This window comes from Papio anubis, chromosome 8 (genome assembly GCF_008728515.1).
Source record: "Papio anubis isolate 15944 chromosome 8, Panubis1.0, whole genome shotgun sequence".
NCBI classification, from domain to species: Eukaryota; Metazoa; Chordata; class Mammalia; order Primates; family Cercopithecidae; genus Papio; species Papio anubis.
Genome location: NC_044983.1, coordinates 81,949,190 through 81,965,169, shown reverse-complemented (window position 1 = coordinate 81,965,169; position 15,980 = coordinate 81,949,190). Strand labels below are relative to the sequence as shown.

At 39.1% G+C, this 15,980-nt stretch overlaps 1 protein-coding gene across 5 annotated transcripts in view; it reads right to left on the bottom strand.

Moving 5' to 3' along the window:
• WWP1 (WW domain containing E3 ubiquitin protein ligase 1) overlaps positions 1-15,980 on the bottom strand; it is a 123,212-nt gene that overhangs the window by 21,529 nt on the left and 85,703 nt on the right. For all 5 annotated transcript variants that reach the window (XM_003902938.5, XM_017962155.3, XM_009213273.4 and 2 more), the window contains 4 exons: positions 12,172-12,247; positions 11,993-12,064; positions 9,053-9,141; positions 4,986-5,145 (listed from right to left, as the gene is read on the bottom strand). In XM_003902938.5, coding sequence (XP_003902987.1) covers positions 4,986-5,145; positions 9,053-9,141; positions 11,993-12,064; positions 12,172-12,247 — 397 coding nt within the window. The remainder of the gene's footprint in view (positions 1-4,985; positions 5,146-9,052; positions 9,142-11,992; positions 12,065-12,171; positions 12,248-15,980) is intronic.

Here is a 15,980-nt window from a genome sequence, read left to right as displayed (position 1 = left end):
CTAAAAATACAAAAAATCAGCTGGGCATGGTGGCACGCACCTGTAATCCCAGCTACTCAGGGGAATGAGGCAGGAGAATTGCTTGAACCTGGGAGGTGGAAGTTGCAGAGAGCCAAGATCACACCACTGCACTCCAGCCTAGGTGACAGAGCAAGACTCTGTCTCAAATAATAAAATAAAATAACTCCCTTCAAACCCTACCTCCGCCAGTGTATTCTAGCAAAATCCCAAGCGCAGCTAAATTCAACTCTCAGGTTACTCAATGTCTGTACCTAGGCAATGGAACATGCTAGAAATGCATAAACAACCAAGCTGACTCCTCCATGACCAACAGTCATATTTCATCACTGGTTTGTTTCCTGGTAATCACATTTCCCTACTGCATTCACTCTCCCACTTTCCTAGATGACTATTTCATTCCTACTCCTCTTTCCTCAAATACTTACTTCTCCCTGCTCCTTATTCTGAGTTGATGATCTTACTTCCTATTTCACAGAGGAAACAGAGGCAACCACAAGAGAACTTTTGTGTGTTCTACTATATCTGCTCACTACTAGCATCTGAATGCATATAATCTTACTACAGATAATCTTTCTATCAACTAGTATGTGTGCTAAATAAATCTCTTCCTCTCTCCAACTCAAGTCCATTGCTCTCATATTCCTTATATTCTGACTTTATCAAATTCTTTATCCTCTAACTTGGTAGTATGGTTTAGATGTTTCTCCCCTCCAAATCTCATGTTGAAATGTGATCCCCCAGCTGGCTTCTTCATACAGAAGAATGAAACCAGAGTGCTACCTCTCATCATACACAAAAATTAACTCAAGATGGACTAAATACTTAAATGTAAGACCTAAAACTATTAAAATCCTAGAAGAAAACCTAGGAAATGCCCTCTTGATATTAGCCTTGAGAAAAAATCTTCTAAGTCCTCAAAAGAATTGCAACAAAAACAAAAATTGATAAATAGGACATAGTTAAACTAAAGAGCTTCTGCACAGCAAGAGAGGGAGTAAACTAACCTACAGAATGGGAGAAAATATTCATAAACTATGGATCCAACAAAGGTCTAATATCCAGAATTCATAAAGAACGTAAGCAAATCAACAAGAAAAAAGAACCCCATTAAAAAGTGGGCAAGCATAAACAGACACTTCTCAAAAGAAGATATATAAGCAGCTGCTGGGTGTGGTGGCTCACACCTGTAATCCCAGCACTTTGGGAGGCTGAGGTGGGTAGATTACCTGAGGTTAGGAGTTTGAGACTGGCCCAGTCAACATGGTGAAACCCCATCTCTATTAAAAATACAAAAATTAGCTGAGTTTGGTGGTGCATGCCTGTGGTCCCGGCTACTCAGGAGGTTGAGGCAGGAGAATTGCTTGAACCCAGAAGGCAGAGGTTGCAGTGAGCTGGGATAATGCCACTGCATTCCAGCCTGGGCGACAGAGTAAGACTCTGTCTCAAAAAAATAAAATAAAAGACATATAAGCAGCCAACAAATACATGAAAAAATGCTCAACATCACTAATCATCAGAGAAATGCAAATCAAAACCACAATGAGACACCATCTCATACCATTATACCAGTCAGAATGGCTTTTGTTAAAACATTAAAAAATAATAGATGTTGGCAAGCCTGCAGAAAAAGAAGAGACATATACTTTGTTCAGAATGTAAATTAGTTCAGCCACTTTGAAAAGCAGGTTGGAAATTTCTCAATGAACTAAGAGTTGAACCACCATAAGAATCAGCAATACAGTTACTGGGTATAGATATCCAGAGGAAAATAAATTGTGCTACCAAAGGACGCATGCACTGTACATTTGCCACAGCGCTACTCACAATAGCAAAGACAGAATAAATCCAGGTGCCCATCAGTGGTGGACTGAATAAAGAAGATGTGGTACATAAGCACCATGGAATACTATTCAGCCATACAGAGAATGAAATCATATCCTTTGCAATAACACAGATGCAGATGGAGGCCATTTTCTCTTTTTTTTTTTTTTTTTTTTTTTGAGACGGAGTCTCGCTCTGTCACCCAGGCTGGAGTGCAGTGGCCGGATCTCAGCTCACTGCAAGCTCCGCCTCCCGGGTTCACGCCATTCTCCTGCCTCAGCCTCCCGAGTAGCTGGGACTACAGGCGCCTGCCACCTCGCCCGGCTAAGTTTTTGTATTTTTAGTAGAGACGAGGTTTCACTGTGTTAGCCAGGATGGTCTCGATCTCCTGACCTCGTGATCCGCCCGTCTCGGCCTCCCAAAGTGCTGGGATTACAGGCTTGAGCCACCGCGCCCGGCCTGGAGGCCATTTTCTCAAGCCAACGACCGAATACTACATGTTCTTACATACAGGTGGGAGCTCAGCACTGGGCACACATGGACATAAAGATGGGAAAAATAGACACCTGGGGATTACTATGGGAGGGAAAGAGGGAGGAAGGCAAGGGCTGAAAAACTACCTATTGGGTACTATGCTCACTACCTGAGCATGATGGGTTCAATCACACCCCAAACCTCAGCATCATACAATATACCTTTTTAACAAACCTGCACATGTACCCCCCGATTCTAAAATTAAACCAGAAAAACAAAGAAATTTGACTTGCAATGAAGAGATTAATGCCCTGGTGAGTTCTCACTCTATTAGTTCCCTACAGAGCTGGTTGTTAACAAGAGTGTGGCACTTCCTCCCCACCCTTGCTTCCTCTCTCATCATGTGACTTTCATCCACGCTGCCTCTCCTTCTGCCATGAGTGGAAGCAGCCTGAGGCCCTCACCAGAAGCAGATGCTGGCAACACGCTTCTTGTACAGCCTGCACAGTCAAACAAACGCCTTTTCTTTATAAATTATCCACCCTCTGGTATTCTTTTATAGCAACACAAAACAGACTAAAATATTTAGTCATCACTATCAGCAATACAAATGTTTTATTCTCCTCCCATTTCGACTCCATAAGCATTTCTAGTTAGTGACCAATTCTCTACGATTCCTTGTTTATATTTGCTGTATCCACTCTCCCTCCATTCTCTCTTGATTTTACTCTCATCAGTCTTTACACCCTACCACTCATGAATAACCTTCACCTTTGCAGATACAATGGTCAAATCGCAGGCTTCATCTTGCTCAGCCTATCAGTAACATATGACAGGGCTGATCATGTCTTCCTTCTTGAAACACACTTCCTTCTTCCCTTGTCCTCTGGGGACCACTCCTATTTGATTCTACTACCTCAGAACTTTTGCTGGTTACTTATCTCCCTGACTTATAATTGTCCTTGAACAACTTCTTCATCCACACTCACTCTGTAAACAATCATATTGCCTTTTAATACTCTCTGTGTGCCAAGAATTCCCAAATGCCTATCTCCAAACTAAATATCCTTTCATTGCCAGACTTATACCTCCAACTATCTCTTTTACATCTCCATTTGGATGTCTACTTCAAACTTAACAAGCCAAACCTAAATATTCTTGATTTCTCCCACCCTCAAAATTTGCAACCAGACAAGCTGGCCATAAGTATTGTTGCCATACTTGACTCTCTCTCACACCCTGCATCTAATCCGTCAGAAAACTGTTAGTTCTAACTTTGCAATATACCCAGAATCCAAACCACTTCTCACTTCCTCCACTGCTAGAAGACACAAGTCCAAGCCACTATTATCTTTCACCTGGATTGTTACAAATGATTTTCCTGTTTCTATCCATGTTTTCCTATGCCCCCAATTATAGTCTGTCTTCTACATGCCGGTAAAGCAAGCTTAATAAAATTTAAGTCAGATCATGTTAGTTAGATCATGTCACTCGTTGCCCTACTCAACTCTTACATGAATTTCCTAAAGGTCCCAACACAGCATCTCTCAATCTCATCTCCTACTACATTCTCTCTCATATCCTCTGCTGCAACTATACTGGTCTCTTTCTCAATCAAGAATGCACTCCCGCATTAGAGCCTTTGTCTTGCTGTTCCCTAAGCTTAGAATAGTCTTCAAGATATCTGCATGATTCAGTCCCTAGCTTTCTTCAATTTCTGTTCATGTGTCATCCATCAGTGAGGCTTCCTCTAACCATATAAAAAAAGCAACACACTCTTTTCTTCAGAATATATCTATTGATTATTTGTTTCTATCTAATGGAATTTAGGTCCCTGAGAACAGGGACGTGTATTCTTTTCATCTCTGGAGCCTAGAACAGTGCTTGGCATTACAGTAGGCTGTCAATAAATTTTTGCTGAATGAATTAATAGGCAATAAAGTGCAAATAAATAGGTAAATAAATAAATACAAACACTTCCCAAAAGACAATAGTTCCATAAAGGCTTCTGCAAAGCTCTAAAAATTCCAAAAACAATCAAATACAATTATTAGATAGCTAAGATTTTCCTTGTATTGAAAAGCAGGCTGGGAGTGGTGGCTCACATTTGTATTCTGAGCACTTTGGGAGGCTGAGACAGGTGGATCACTCGAGCCCAGGAGTTTGAGACCAGCCTGGGCAATATAACGAAACCCTATCTCCACTAAAACTACAAAAAAATTAGCTGGCATGGTGGCATAAGCCTGTAGTCTCAGCTACTTGGGAGGCAGAGGTAGGAGGATCGTTTGAATCCACAAGGGGGAGGTTGCGCTGAGATCATGCCACTGCACTCCAGCCTGGGAACAGAGTGTGATCCTGTCTCAAAAGAATTAAAATTTTTTCTATTAAAAATAAACAAATAAAAGTAGTCATACTATAAATGAGTTTTAATTTTAAAAATGAAAGGACTTTTAAAGACTAAGTGGCTGTATAAACATAATCTTCATATTCATAATCTTGATTTTATACAGGTACTCAAAAAATGTATTTTTATACTCTCCAGGGAAACTTTATTGGTAATAAAATTTGTGAATAGCAAATATAATGCTTATCTTTTTTTAAAAAAAAGACTTCTCTAATACATTTGTAACAAATTTAAATAAATAAAAACAATAAAGTCAAGAACTCACCATGGCAATAAAACGACCAATGAAACAGAAGTATGAAAGATGGTCTGGATTAATGGTTGATGCTGGATTTATCTGCAGACAATAGTTGTTCTTGCCCGCATACTCAAATAAGCAATACATTGGGTTCAAAACTTCATGTGAAAGCAAGAAAAACCATTCTCTATAAGAAAGTAAGTCAAGGTTATTTTTTAGCATTAATATGTGAATTTAAAAACAGATCTTAAATATACTCATATATACATCATACCTCTGGCTCAACAGTCTTTAAGAACTCCACTGCCCAATTCCTCGGCCCTCCATCCATGTTCTTCTATGATCTGGCTCTCCATTTTAAGTTACCTGCTAGTTTCGATATGGCCAAACTACAAATTCACTGATCCTCATACAGATATAACATGCTTATTTGTATGCCACACTTTTGCTTGGATATGTCTCCTCAACTTCAACTCAGCTTAAATCCCACTTCAACAATTTTTTGAAGCAATTTCCAGTGTATATGTATTAATATCAGTCACTGAATACTCTCACAATATTAATTCATTTTTATGCACATGACTTGCCCCATCCATCAGACTATAAGTTTCTCAAAGGCAAAAGCCATGTATTTTTTGTATTCTTAACTCTTACAAGCACTCCAGGACATATATACAATAGGTTTTAATATACATTCGCAGGTGATACTGAGATACACAGCACTGCTGCTATAGAACAGTTTTAACTTTATTGTCACTGCATTAAAAATGAAACTAACATTTAAAAGGTTAAATCTTTAAATATGATAAGCAATCTCTAACCTTTTACCACTCATTTTAAAGTCCAATATACGAAATCTTCAACTAGATAAAGGTATTACAAGATAAACCCAATCTCTAAAAGATTCTTTTCAACAGCAATTTCTTCTAAAGAAGGGTTCCAAACTCAAATGCTTACAATGATCTGTGAGTACAAGGGGCTTCCTTCTCTCACATTCTCTGCTTAGCCACAATCCTCCATTCCTTACATCCCTGCTAAATTATCGGTGTTAAGGAAGAAGAATTTCTAGGCATATTATCGTAGTCCTCAGACAACTGGGCAGCGGTGGACACTGCAGTGAAACAGAGCATATGCTAACCTACAGGGGAAACAGTGACTCTGATTCAGCCCACTGACGCCATGTGAGAAGGCAGGATTGTGGGTCGAGTGTTTTAAAGAGAAGTCAGAAATCTTCATTCTTAAGCATAATCTAATGATTTTCAAATGTCATCAAGTAATTTAAAAACTGTAAAATCACAATGAGGGCAACCTCTATGTAGGCTAGATCTGGTCTGGCAGCCTGTTAATAAATGCTTTTCTAAAACTTTTAAAACACAATCGCTGATACTGCCTGAAGGGTACAGAAGGGAGTCCCTAAACAAAATCAACTAGAAATGGTAAACACCAATTCTTAAAACTAAGTCCAGTTGTAACATAGTAGTAGTTGAACCAAGTGACGTCCCCCTATGATGAGGCTGAAGTAAGACATGCCCCAGGTAAGAGGACGGAGCAGGTCTAGTGAGAGTGTGTTTAGACACATATATAAAAATTAGGAATAAATCCTCCAGATGCTTCAGATAATTTTTAGCAAACAACAGCCCAGAGGAAACTGAATCAATTCAAAAGAAGAATGGCTAAAACATGGCATCCAAACTTTCCCCTGATGCTAGCAGAAAAGGAAGAAAAATTCCTAACTAGCAAGAGGCAGAAGAATTAACTTTCAACATATTCTTCTCAATACTCTCAAATAAACTGAAGAGACACAAGAGGTTGAAAAAATTATGAGACAACAGATGAACTAGCAGAGCCTAAAGAAGAAAATGAAGAAAACAGTAAAACCACTAATGAAGAAAAACCACATTAGAAGCAGCAAAACGTAGGGCAGTACTGCAAACAGTGACATGAGGATAGGCTTGAGAAAAATCAAAGTAAAATGGAAAAGCACAAAGATAAAAATGATCAGAGAAAAGATGACAGACATGTAAGACTGACAAAGGAGATTCCACATACCCATGACTGATGTTCCTGAAGAAAAATGGAACAAACGGAACAGAAAAAATATTCAAAGACATAATAGAAGAAAACTTCCCTGACATTAAGGAAGATCTTAACACATTCCTAAAAAAAGATACAAAACAATCAATAGTGAAATTATTGAACTTCAAGAAAAAGGACTGTGTGGGCACCCAGAGGAAAAATAAGGTTCCTACAAGGGGCTGGCCTCACACTTCACAGTACTAACATTCAGTGCTAGAAAACAGTAAAGCAATGTCTGAGTATTAGAAAAACAAGTGTGCGAGAAATTTGTATCTAGTGAAATTGTTGTTTATATGTAAAAGCAACAGAGAACATTATGCAAAGACTGTAGGAATATATCAACCCTGTAAACTCTTTAATAAACCATTTGATGAATCTAACCCACCAATACACGAATTAAATAAAAAATTTAGGAATAAAAAATCATGTTATGGAGGAACTGGCTATATTCATCAAAACCATCAAAATATAAAACTTAGACCAAAATAGTTGAGGCAAATAAGGGCTCAGACAAGAATGTAAATGTTAATAAAGACACATTGTAAACATACCATACTTCCTCATTTCTAAGATGTACCTTTCTTATGTCTGAACATTTCTGAAATTGAGATAAACTCACAATAGATGCAATATGAACATTTATTGTGATAGGCAGTGTTTTGTTTCTGGAAAAGTCTAATGTTGTAATGAGGAAATATGCTAATATAAACAAAACTCTGATAATTCCACATATATTATCACATATCTGTTCCCACCAGTTGTACTTGATTCTGTATCTCTTTTTGCCAGCTGTGTTAAAACTGTGATTTTGTAATTCTGTACACCTCTAAAATGAGTTCAAAAAAGGAGTTGTTTTTATGAAAAGCAAGTTTGAATTCTTTAGAAAGATTTAATCAAAATGTTTTGCTAAACAATAGATTGTTGCCAAATTAGGCTGGGGCAGAACAAATAAGGGACCAAAAAAAAAAAAAAAAAAAAAAAAAGGATTTTCCACCCATACTGCTTCACAAGTGTCTACTGTTAGCAATATATTTAGTGAATGTAGAAAACACTCCCAAAAGAGACTCAGATTAGACTAAAAACATAAATATAAAACCAACACACGATGTTACAATAGCAAAAAATAAGAATGTATGCATACTAATCCATTAATTATGATATTCCCATACAACAGAATATTACACAGACATTTTTAAAAAAGAAAATATTCAGACTAAGTGCTGTGCCTCACAACTGTAATCTCAGTACTTTGGGAGACCAAGGTGGGGGGAATCTCCTGAGCCCAAGAGTTCGAGAACAGCCTAGGCAAAATTATGAGACCCTCATCTCTACAAAAAGCTTTAAAAACTTTCTTTTTTTTTTGAGATGGAGTCTTGCTCTGTTGCCCAGGCTGGAGTGCAGTGGCGTGATCTCAGTTCACTGCAAGCTCCACCTCCCAGGTTCACGCTATTCTCCTGCCTCAGCCTCCAGAGTAATTTTTTGTATTTTTAGTAGAGATGGGGTTTCACTATGTTAGCCAGGATGGTCTCGGTCTCCTGACCTCAAGATCCGCCTGCCTTGGCCTCCCAAAGTGCTGGGATTACTGGCGTGAGCCACTGCACCCGGCCTTTAAAAACTGTGTGTGTGTGTGTGTGTGTGTGTGTGTGTGTGTGTGTGTGTGTGTGTGTGTGTGTGTGTGTGTATATATATATATATATATATATGCTAACATAGAAAGATGTCCACACTACATTAAAAAACCAAAATCAGATCCTGCATTTTGTACACTTGTATGATTGTTAAAAAAGCAGCAAATATATAAGACACATATATACGAATTTACACATATGTAAAGAAAATGTATAGAAAGATAACCAAGATAAGTAATAATAATAATGGTTACCTTGTGTATTTTTGAGAAAAATTCTGGATTGTTAATTCAAAATTTTAATACAATATATTTACATATGTTTTCAAGAATACTTTCCCTGCATACGAGATACACTTATTTCAAGGCAGATATGTGTTTTTTATTTTACCTCGCTAGGCCACCATAATCAAGTCCTTCTTCTCCTCTAAATATTACATATAAGCGCCTCCTCAAGTCATAGGGTTTTAATGCCATAATCTAATTAAAAACAAAAACATGAATATTAAATACTCACATGCAGTACAAATTCCTTTCAAAACAATTTAAATTTAAACTGTATTTTCAAAATAACAGATTTCCTTATCTTATACAATGCTTTTAACTGAAGAGATGAATTGGTTTGTTTCACAAACTAGATAAAGACATACATATCAATCTCTTAAGCTTTTCCTGACTCACTTTCACATACAGTTGACCCGTAAACAACATGAATTTAAGTCAACATGGTGACTGCACAGGTCCACTTATACTTGAATTTTCTTCAGCCTCTGCCAACCCTGAGAAAGCAAGGCCAAGCCCTCTTCCTCCTCCTCAGCCTATCCAATGTGAAGACAATGAAAATGAAGACCTTTATGATGATCCACTTCTACTTAATGAATAGTATAAGTATTTTATCTTCCTTATGATTTTCTAAAAAACATTTTTTCTCTAGCTTACTTTAAGAATAGAGTATATAATACATATATCATACAAAATATGTGTTAACTGATTCTTTATGTTATTGGTAACGCTTCCAGTCAATGGTAGGTATTAGTAGTTCAGTTTTTGGGTCAAATTTTTTTTTTTTTTTTTGAGACGGAGTCTTGCTCTGTCGCCCAGGCTGGCCTGCAGTGGCGCGATCTCAGCTCACTGCAAGCTCCGCCTCCCGGGTTTACGCCATTCTCCTGCCTCAGCCTCCCGAGTAGCTGGGACTACAGGCGCCCGCCACCTCGCCTGGCTAGTTTTTGTATTTTTTTTAGTAGAGACGGGGTTTCACCGTGTTAGCCAGGATGGTCTCGATCTCCTGACCTCATGATCCGCCCATCTCGGCCTCCCAAAGTGCTGGGATTACAGGCTTGAGCCACCGCGCCCGGCCATTTGGGTCAAGTTATATGTGGTTTTTCAACTGTGCAAGGGGTCAGCACTCCTAGCTCCTGTGTTGTTTAAGGGTCACCTATACTCTTTCCCCCTTCTGGTATTAAATGATAGTTCTACTTTGGGTTAACGGCAAGACAGGAAGAGCTTGACACAAAAGGCTTTTAAGGTTAAAAATATTATCTCCCCTGCTGGTTTCCCCAAACTGTACCAAAATCTTTCAACACGTGACTTGTAAATTTTTCTGACTAGCAGCACTTAGAGGCAAAAGACTTTGTTCTGCATCCTGCTTATACCGAACATTCCATTTCTCAGTAGGAAAGAAACTCAGCTATAATGACTAATTATTTATACAATGATGAATTTATTCACAGGCTAGTATAACTTAAAAACAATACCTATACCAAATTTTCATAATCTTTAATAGCTTACATCAAGGTTACTAGTAAGTAGGCTTTACTTTTGGATAGAAATACATTACATTCCACACATATGTCAGGACCAGAGCAAGACTGGCAGGTCTGGGTTGGAGCATAGCTCACCAGCATGCCTCCTTTGGGGCAGTCATGGGCTCAGTGCTATACATCAAATAGACCATGATTCTTCCCAAGACAGGGTAAAAAGCAAAATAAAGTCTTCTATGAATTCAGATGTACACTTACTAAAATCAACCCAAACAGAGGTTGACCTATTTACACTTAGTTTGCCAAGAATTTATTAACTCAAAAGAAAAAAATCAACTTGATAATAGTTTAAATATTATGCCCAAAGTCCAACAGTAAAATTAAGCTATGGCTTGAAACTCTCTTGGGGCTCAGAGTATCATTACTCCATTCTGGCTTGTACAAAGTATAAATAAAAGTCCCTGTATGCCTGAGTACACAGCAAAATTTGGTTCATCACTGTGATACTAGAGGGGGAGGGAACAAGACGTCTCATTATGAAAAATTCTCCATCGGAAAAAAACTGACAATACAGTATTTGGATTATTTATCCTTAAATATTCTGCAGATGATTCAGGAAAGGTAGAAATACTGCATTCATTTATTCGCTCATCAAATATTTATTGAATATCCTCTATGTGCAAAGGCACTATTCTAGGTACTAGGCAGAACGGCAGTAAACCAATAGTCTCTGCTCTCATGGAGTCACATTCTAGTAAGGAAGACAAAATACACCATGTTGGGTGGTTATGAAAAAGAATAAAGCACCATAAATGGCTGGAATGTGACTGTGAGGGAGAAGAGCAGGACTGCCATCTTAAAATAGTAAGCTCAGAGAAGGTCTCTCTGAGATCACATTTAAACAGAAATGTAAAGGTGAGAATAAACAGTTATTAAAGCAATACTCAGATGGAATACAGTATCTACCAATTTAATTTTAATTTGATAGCATTATCAAAACTTTGAGGTAATAAATTCTTAGCCAAGTATTAAGTGTCGAAACAAGAATCAACTCATTCCAAAAGCTGTTTAGGCTTTATTTTAGTAAATACACGTCTAAATTCATGATAGAATGATTGTCTCTCAGTCTCAGTACCTTCACCTATAACATGGAGATACAATAAGAGCTATCTCAAAGGGATGCTGTGAGGACGAATGAAATAAAATGAGAAATGTAAGATGCCGGTGTTTTACAAATGATATTCACTCAGTTTATGGTAGGGTTTAGTATAACTATTATTAAAATGGGCACTCAGGCCAGATGCAGTGGCTCAAGCCTGTAATCCCAGCACTTTAGGAGGCCAAGGTGGATGGATCACTTGAGCCCAGAGTTCGAGACCAACCTGGGTAACATGGCAAAATTCCATCTCTATTAAAAAAAAAAAAAAAGGCACTCAGTAAGTGGCGATGGCAGTCATTATTATTATAGCTGTGTTCTGGGTGGTTTAAAAATTTCTAAAACCCTAACTTTCTTCAGATGTACAGAATACAATGAGACAAATAGTATTTTATTCTGCTAAAATCCTCCTTACCTGTTGGAAGGAATCTTCAAACAATGTCTGCCGGGACACATTGATCTTTACATGACTGGGTAGTGCATTAGACTAAAAACAAAAACAATATCATAATATCATCTAAGTTATAGTATATGTATTGTATAAAGATAACACTAAATTATTGTGAGTATAAGATTTATTTACCACTGTAGTACCTGGCACAAATAACGGAAGTGAGCAAGTTTCCACCTAAAGCTGCGTTCATAAGCAATTTGTGGACCACCTTTAGTTCTAAAGAAAAACAAAAAGAAACCAAATTAACTCATAATAAAGTTGAATACTTAGTATTCAGTATGAAATCAGAGGTCCTAAAGTCCTACAAAATACCACAGGAAGTTTTTTGCTGGGAGAGAAGGGTATACATACATGGTGGGCCAAAAGCAGCTCAAGTAATGGGGACTATTACAGCAACAGGACACACACATACACAAAGAGGGACACTGTATTTATGCTGGGTCTTTGGTTAGTGAGTTAAATGAAATACCAAAGTCTACTACAGACTATTTCAAAGAAAATATTTGATAATCCTTAAATCTAAGGAGGACAGAGGCTCCAGACAGAAGAGACGTGGAAGGAAATTCTATCCCATCCTAAGTCTAACCTAAAACTCAAACAAATATTCCTGGAGATAATAAGCAGAGCAAAATCTAATTCCTAGAAACAACATTGTCATCCAGATGACACGGTTCAGGCGGTCAGTGAGAGAAAAGGCAGAGTTGGTGGCATGGCACCTGGGAATACAGGTTTCACAACATGGTCTGACTCACAGTAACAGAGCCTGGATCTCTTCCCTATTGACTGAGGGCCTGACAAGCACAAATCACTTTCATAATCTTAAGGAACACTTTGGAACAGATGAAAAATGTTCTCTTGCATTGTCAGGTTCAAGTGAATTCACTTATTCGAGCATTTACTGAAGGGATAGCTGGTACCTGGCTTTCTTCTAGACAGTGACAGCATTACTTATTAATAGGTAAAAATGTCTGTTTTGTGGAGCTTATGTACTAGTGAAGAGATAAGTAAAGTACAAATGTCTTATCACTCTTGACCTAAAACAATAAAAAAGGCATTGTTAAAAGGACAAAGGATAAGGAGTGATATGACAAGTATTTTGTAATTTTCAAAAGGGTAAAAAGAGTAGAGCTCATACACAAAGCGACATTTGAGCAAAAACATGAAGGAGAGGGCATAAGCCATATGGAGATTTGGGAAAAGAGCATACCAGGCAGATGGTGTAAGGGCTAAGACCCAAGGTGGAAGCTGACGGTGTTGAAGGCACAGCTAGTGGCCAATGAAGCTGGAACATGGTGAATGAGGAGGAGCGAAAACCAAGAAGAGGTTGAAGAGATGAGAGGGGTCAGATCCTGTAAGGCCATTAGTGTGCTTTTTACTCCAACTGAGATGGAAACCACTGAAGGGTTTTGTGCAAACAAATGGCTTTTAATTTAACTTTTGTTTTGGAAAGTCAGTCTCTGTGCTGTACGGAGAATAACACAACATTGTACAAGGTATGGGAAGAAAGCAGGGAGAGGACTCTGCTACCAAGCCAGGCAACAGACAATGGTAGCCTGGACCAAAATGGTGGCAATGGGGGTGGTGAGACAGCTGGACTCTAGATATGCTCTGAAGCTGAGGTAACTAGAATTCTTGATGGGCTGTTTGTAAGCTAGGAGAGAAAGAGGAGTTGTGGATGATTCCACATTTTTTTTTTCTTTTTTTTTTTTTTTTGAGACGGAGTCTCGCTCTGTAGCCCAGGCTGGAGTGCAGTGGCCGGATCTCAGCTCACTGCAAGCTCCGCCTCCCGGGTTCACGCCATTCTCCGGCCTCAGCCTCCCGAGTAGCTGGGACTACAGGCGCCCGCCACCTCGCCCGGCTATTTTTTGTATTTCTTAGTAGGGGTTTCACCGTGTTAGCCAGGATGGTCTCGATCTCCTGACCTGCATTGATCCGCCATCCTGGGCCTCCCAAAGTGCTGGGATTACAGGCTTGAGCCACGGCTTGGCCACATTTTTTTTTTTTTTTTTTTTCTAAGATGGAGTTTTGCTCTTGTTGCCCGAGCTGGAGTGCAATGGTGCAATCTCAGCTCACTGCAACCTCTGCCTCCAGGGTTCAAGTGATTCTCCTGCCTCAGCCTCCTGAGTAGCTGGGATTATAGGTGCACCATCACGCCCAGCTAATTTTACCATGTTGGCCAGGCTGGTCTCGAACTCCTGACCTCAGATGATCCACCCACCTCAGCCTCCCAAAGTGCTGGGATTACAGGCGTGAGTCACCATGCCCAGGTGATTCAAAAATGTTTGACCCAAGTACATGCTAGAGTGGAGTTATCATCAACTGTGTGACAGGGAATATCACAGGTAGGGCTGGGTTTTTGTTGTTGTTTTGTTTTAGTTTTGTTTTGTTTTGTTTCTTTGGAGATGGGGTCTTGCTATGTTGCCCAGGCTGGTCTCAAACTCCTGGGCTCAAGTGATCTACCTGCCTCAACCTCCCAAAGTGCTGGGATTACAGGTGTGTGCCACCATGCCTGGCCAGAGAGCAGGTTTTACAGGACCTATCAGGAAGGAGTTACAAGTGGAGATGTCAATAAGCAGCTGAATATAGAAAGCAAAATTTCAAGTGAGAAGTCTGAGCTAAATTTGTGAGTCATTAGCAGGCAGGTGTTTTAAAAGTGTAATACTGAATAAGATGCACCAAGAGAATGAATGTAGTTTTTTTTTTTTTTAAAAAAAAAGGGTTGAGGAAAAAAAGGAGGACTCGGCAAAATAAAGAAAAAAGACCAGAAAGGCAGAGGGAAATCAAGAAAGTATGGTTCACAGCACTACTTTTGCCAGGATAGAGAAATGTATTATGTCAAATGTTCCTGATAAGTCAAATCAGACAGGACTGCAGACCAATGCCTGGATTAACAATGGGAAGATCATTGGTGCCCTTGCAAATTCAGTGTCACAGGAACTTCCTGGAGTTGGTTTAAAGGAGAAACTATGAACAGCAATACAGAGACAACCGTGCAAGTAGCTTTCCTGTAAACGGAAGCAATAAAAATGAATTGTGGGCTGGGTGTGATGGCTCACATCTGTAATCCCAGGACTTTGGGAGGTCAAAGCGGGTGGATCGCCTGAGGTCAGGAGTTTGAGACCAGCCTGGCCAACATAGCAAAACCCCATCTCTACTGAAAATACAAAAATTAGCTGGACATGGTGGCGGGTGCCTGTAATCCCAGCTACTCGGGGGGCTGAGGCAGGAGAATCGCTTGAACCCAGGAGGCGGAGGTTGCAGTGAGCTGAGATCACATCATTGATTGCCCTCCAGCCTGGGCAACAGGAGCGAAACTCCATCTCAAAAAAAAAAAAAAAAAAAAACCACACACAAATGAACTGTGTAATCGAATACATTGGTTTGGTAAAGGGAAGAGTTGTAATTTTTTTTTTTTGCTTTTTTTTTTTTAAATCTAGGAGAAATAACAGCTGATAAGAATAATTTAGTGGAGAAATAAAACCTGATAATGCAAGACAAAGGTGGTAACTGTTGGAGCAATTAAGTAGAAAAGTGGTGGTAGGAATCGAATGTACCAGCAGAGGGAGCAGACTTTGATAATAACAATGACAGTTCATCTACAGGAACAGGAGGGAGGAGAGGTGGTAGGAGATGCACAGATATGGTGGTACAAATTTGCAAAAGACCTTTTATGATTGCTTCTACTTTCTTAGTTACGCAAAGACATTACACCTTAGAGTAAGAATGAAGGAGACATCTGTCAACTGCTTAATTAAGGTATCTTTAAATCTGGAAAATCATTTCACTGACCATCTCATTGCAGCAGTGTCATGTGGCAGTTAAGAGCACAGAGTCAAGAGACAGACTGACTGTCATAGTTAGAAACCAGCTCCATTACTTGACTTATAACTTTGCACAGTTAGTTACACTCCCTGTACCTCTCCTCACTTGGTAAAGGGAAAAATAATAG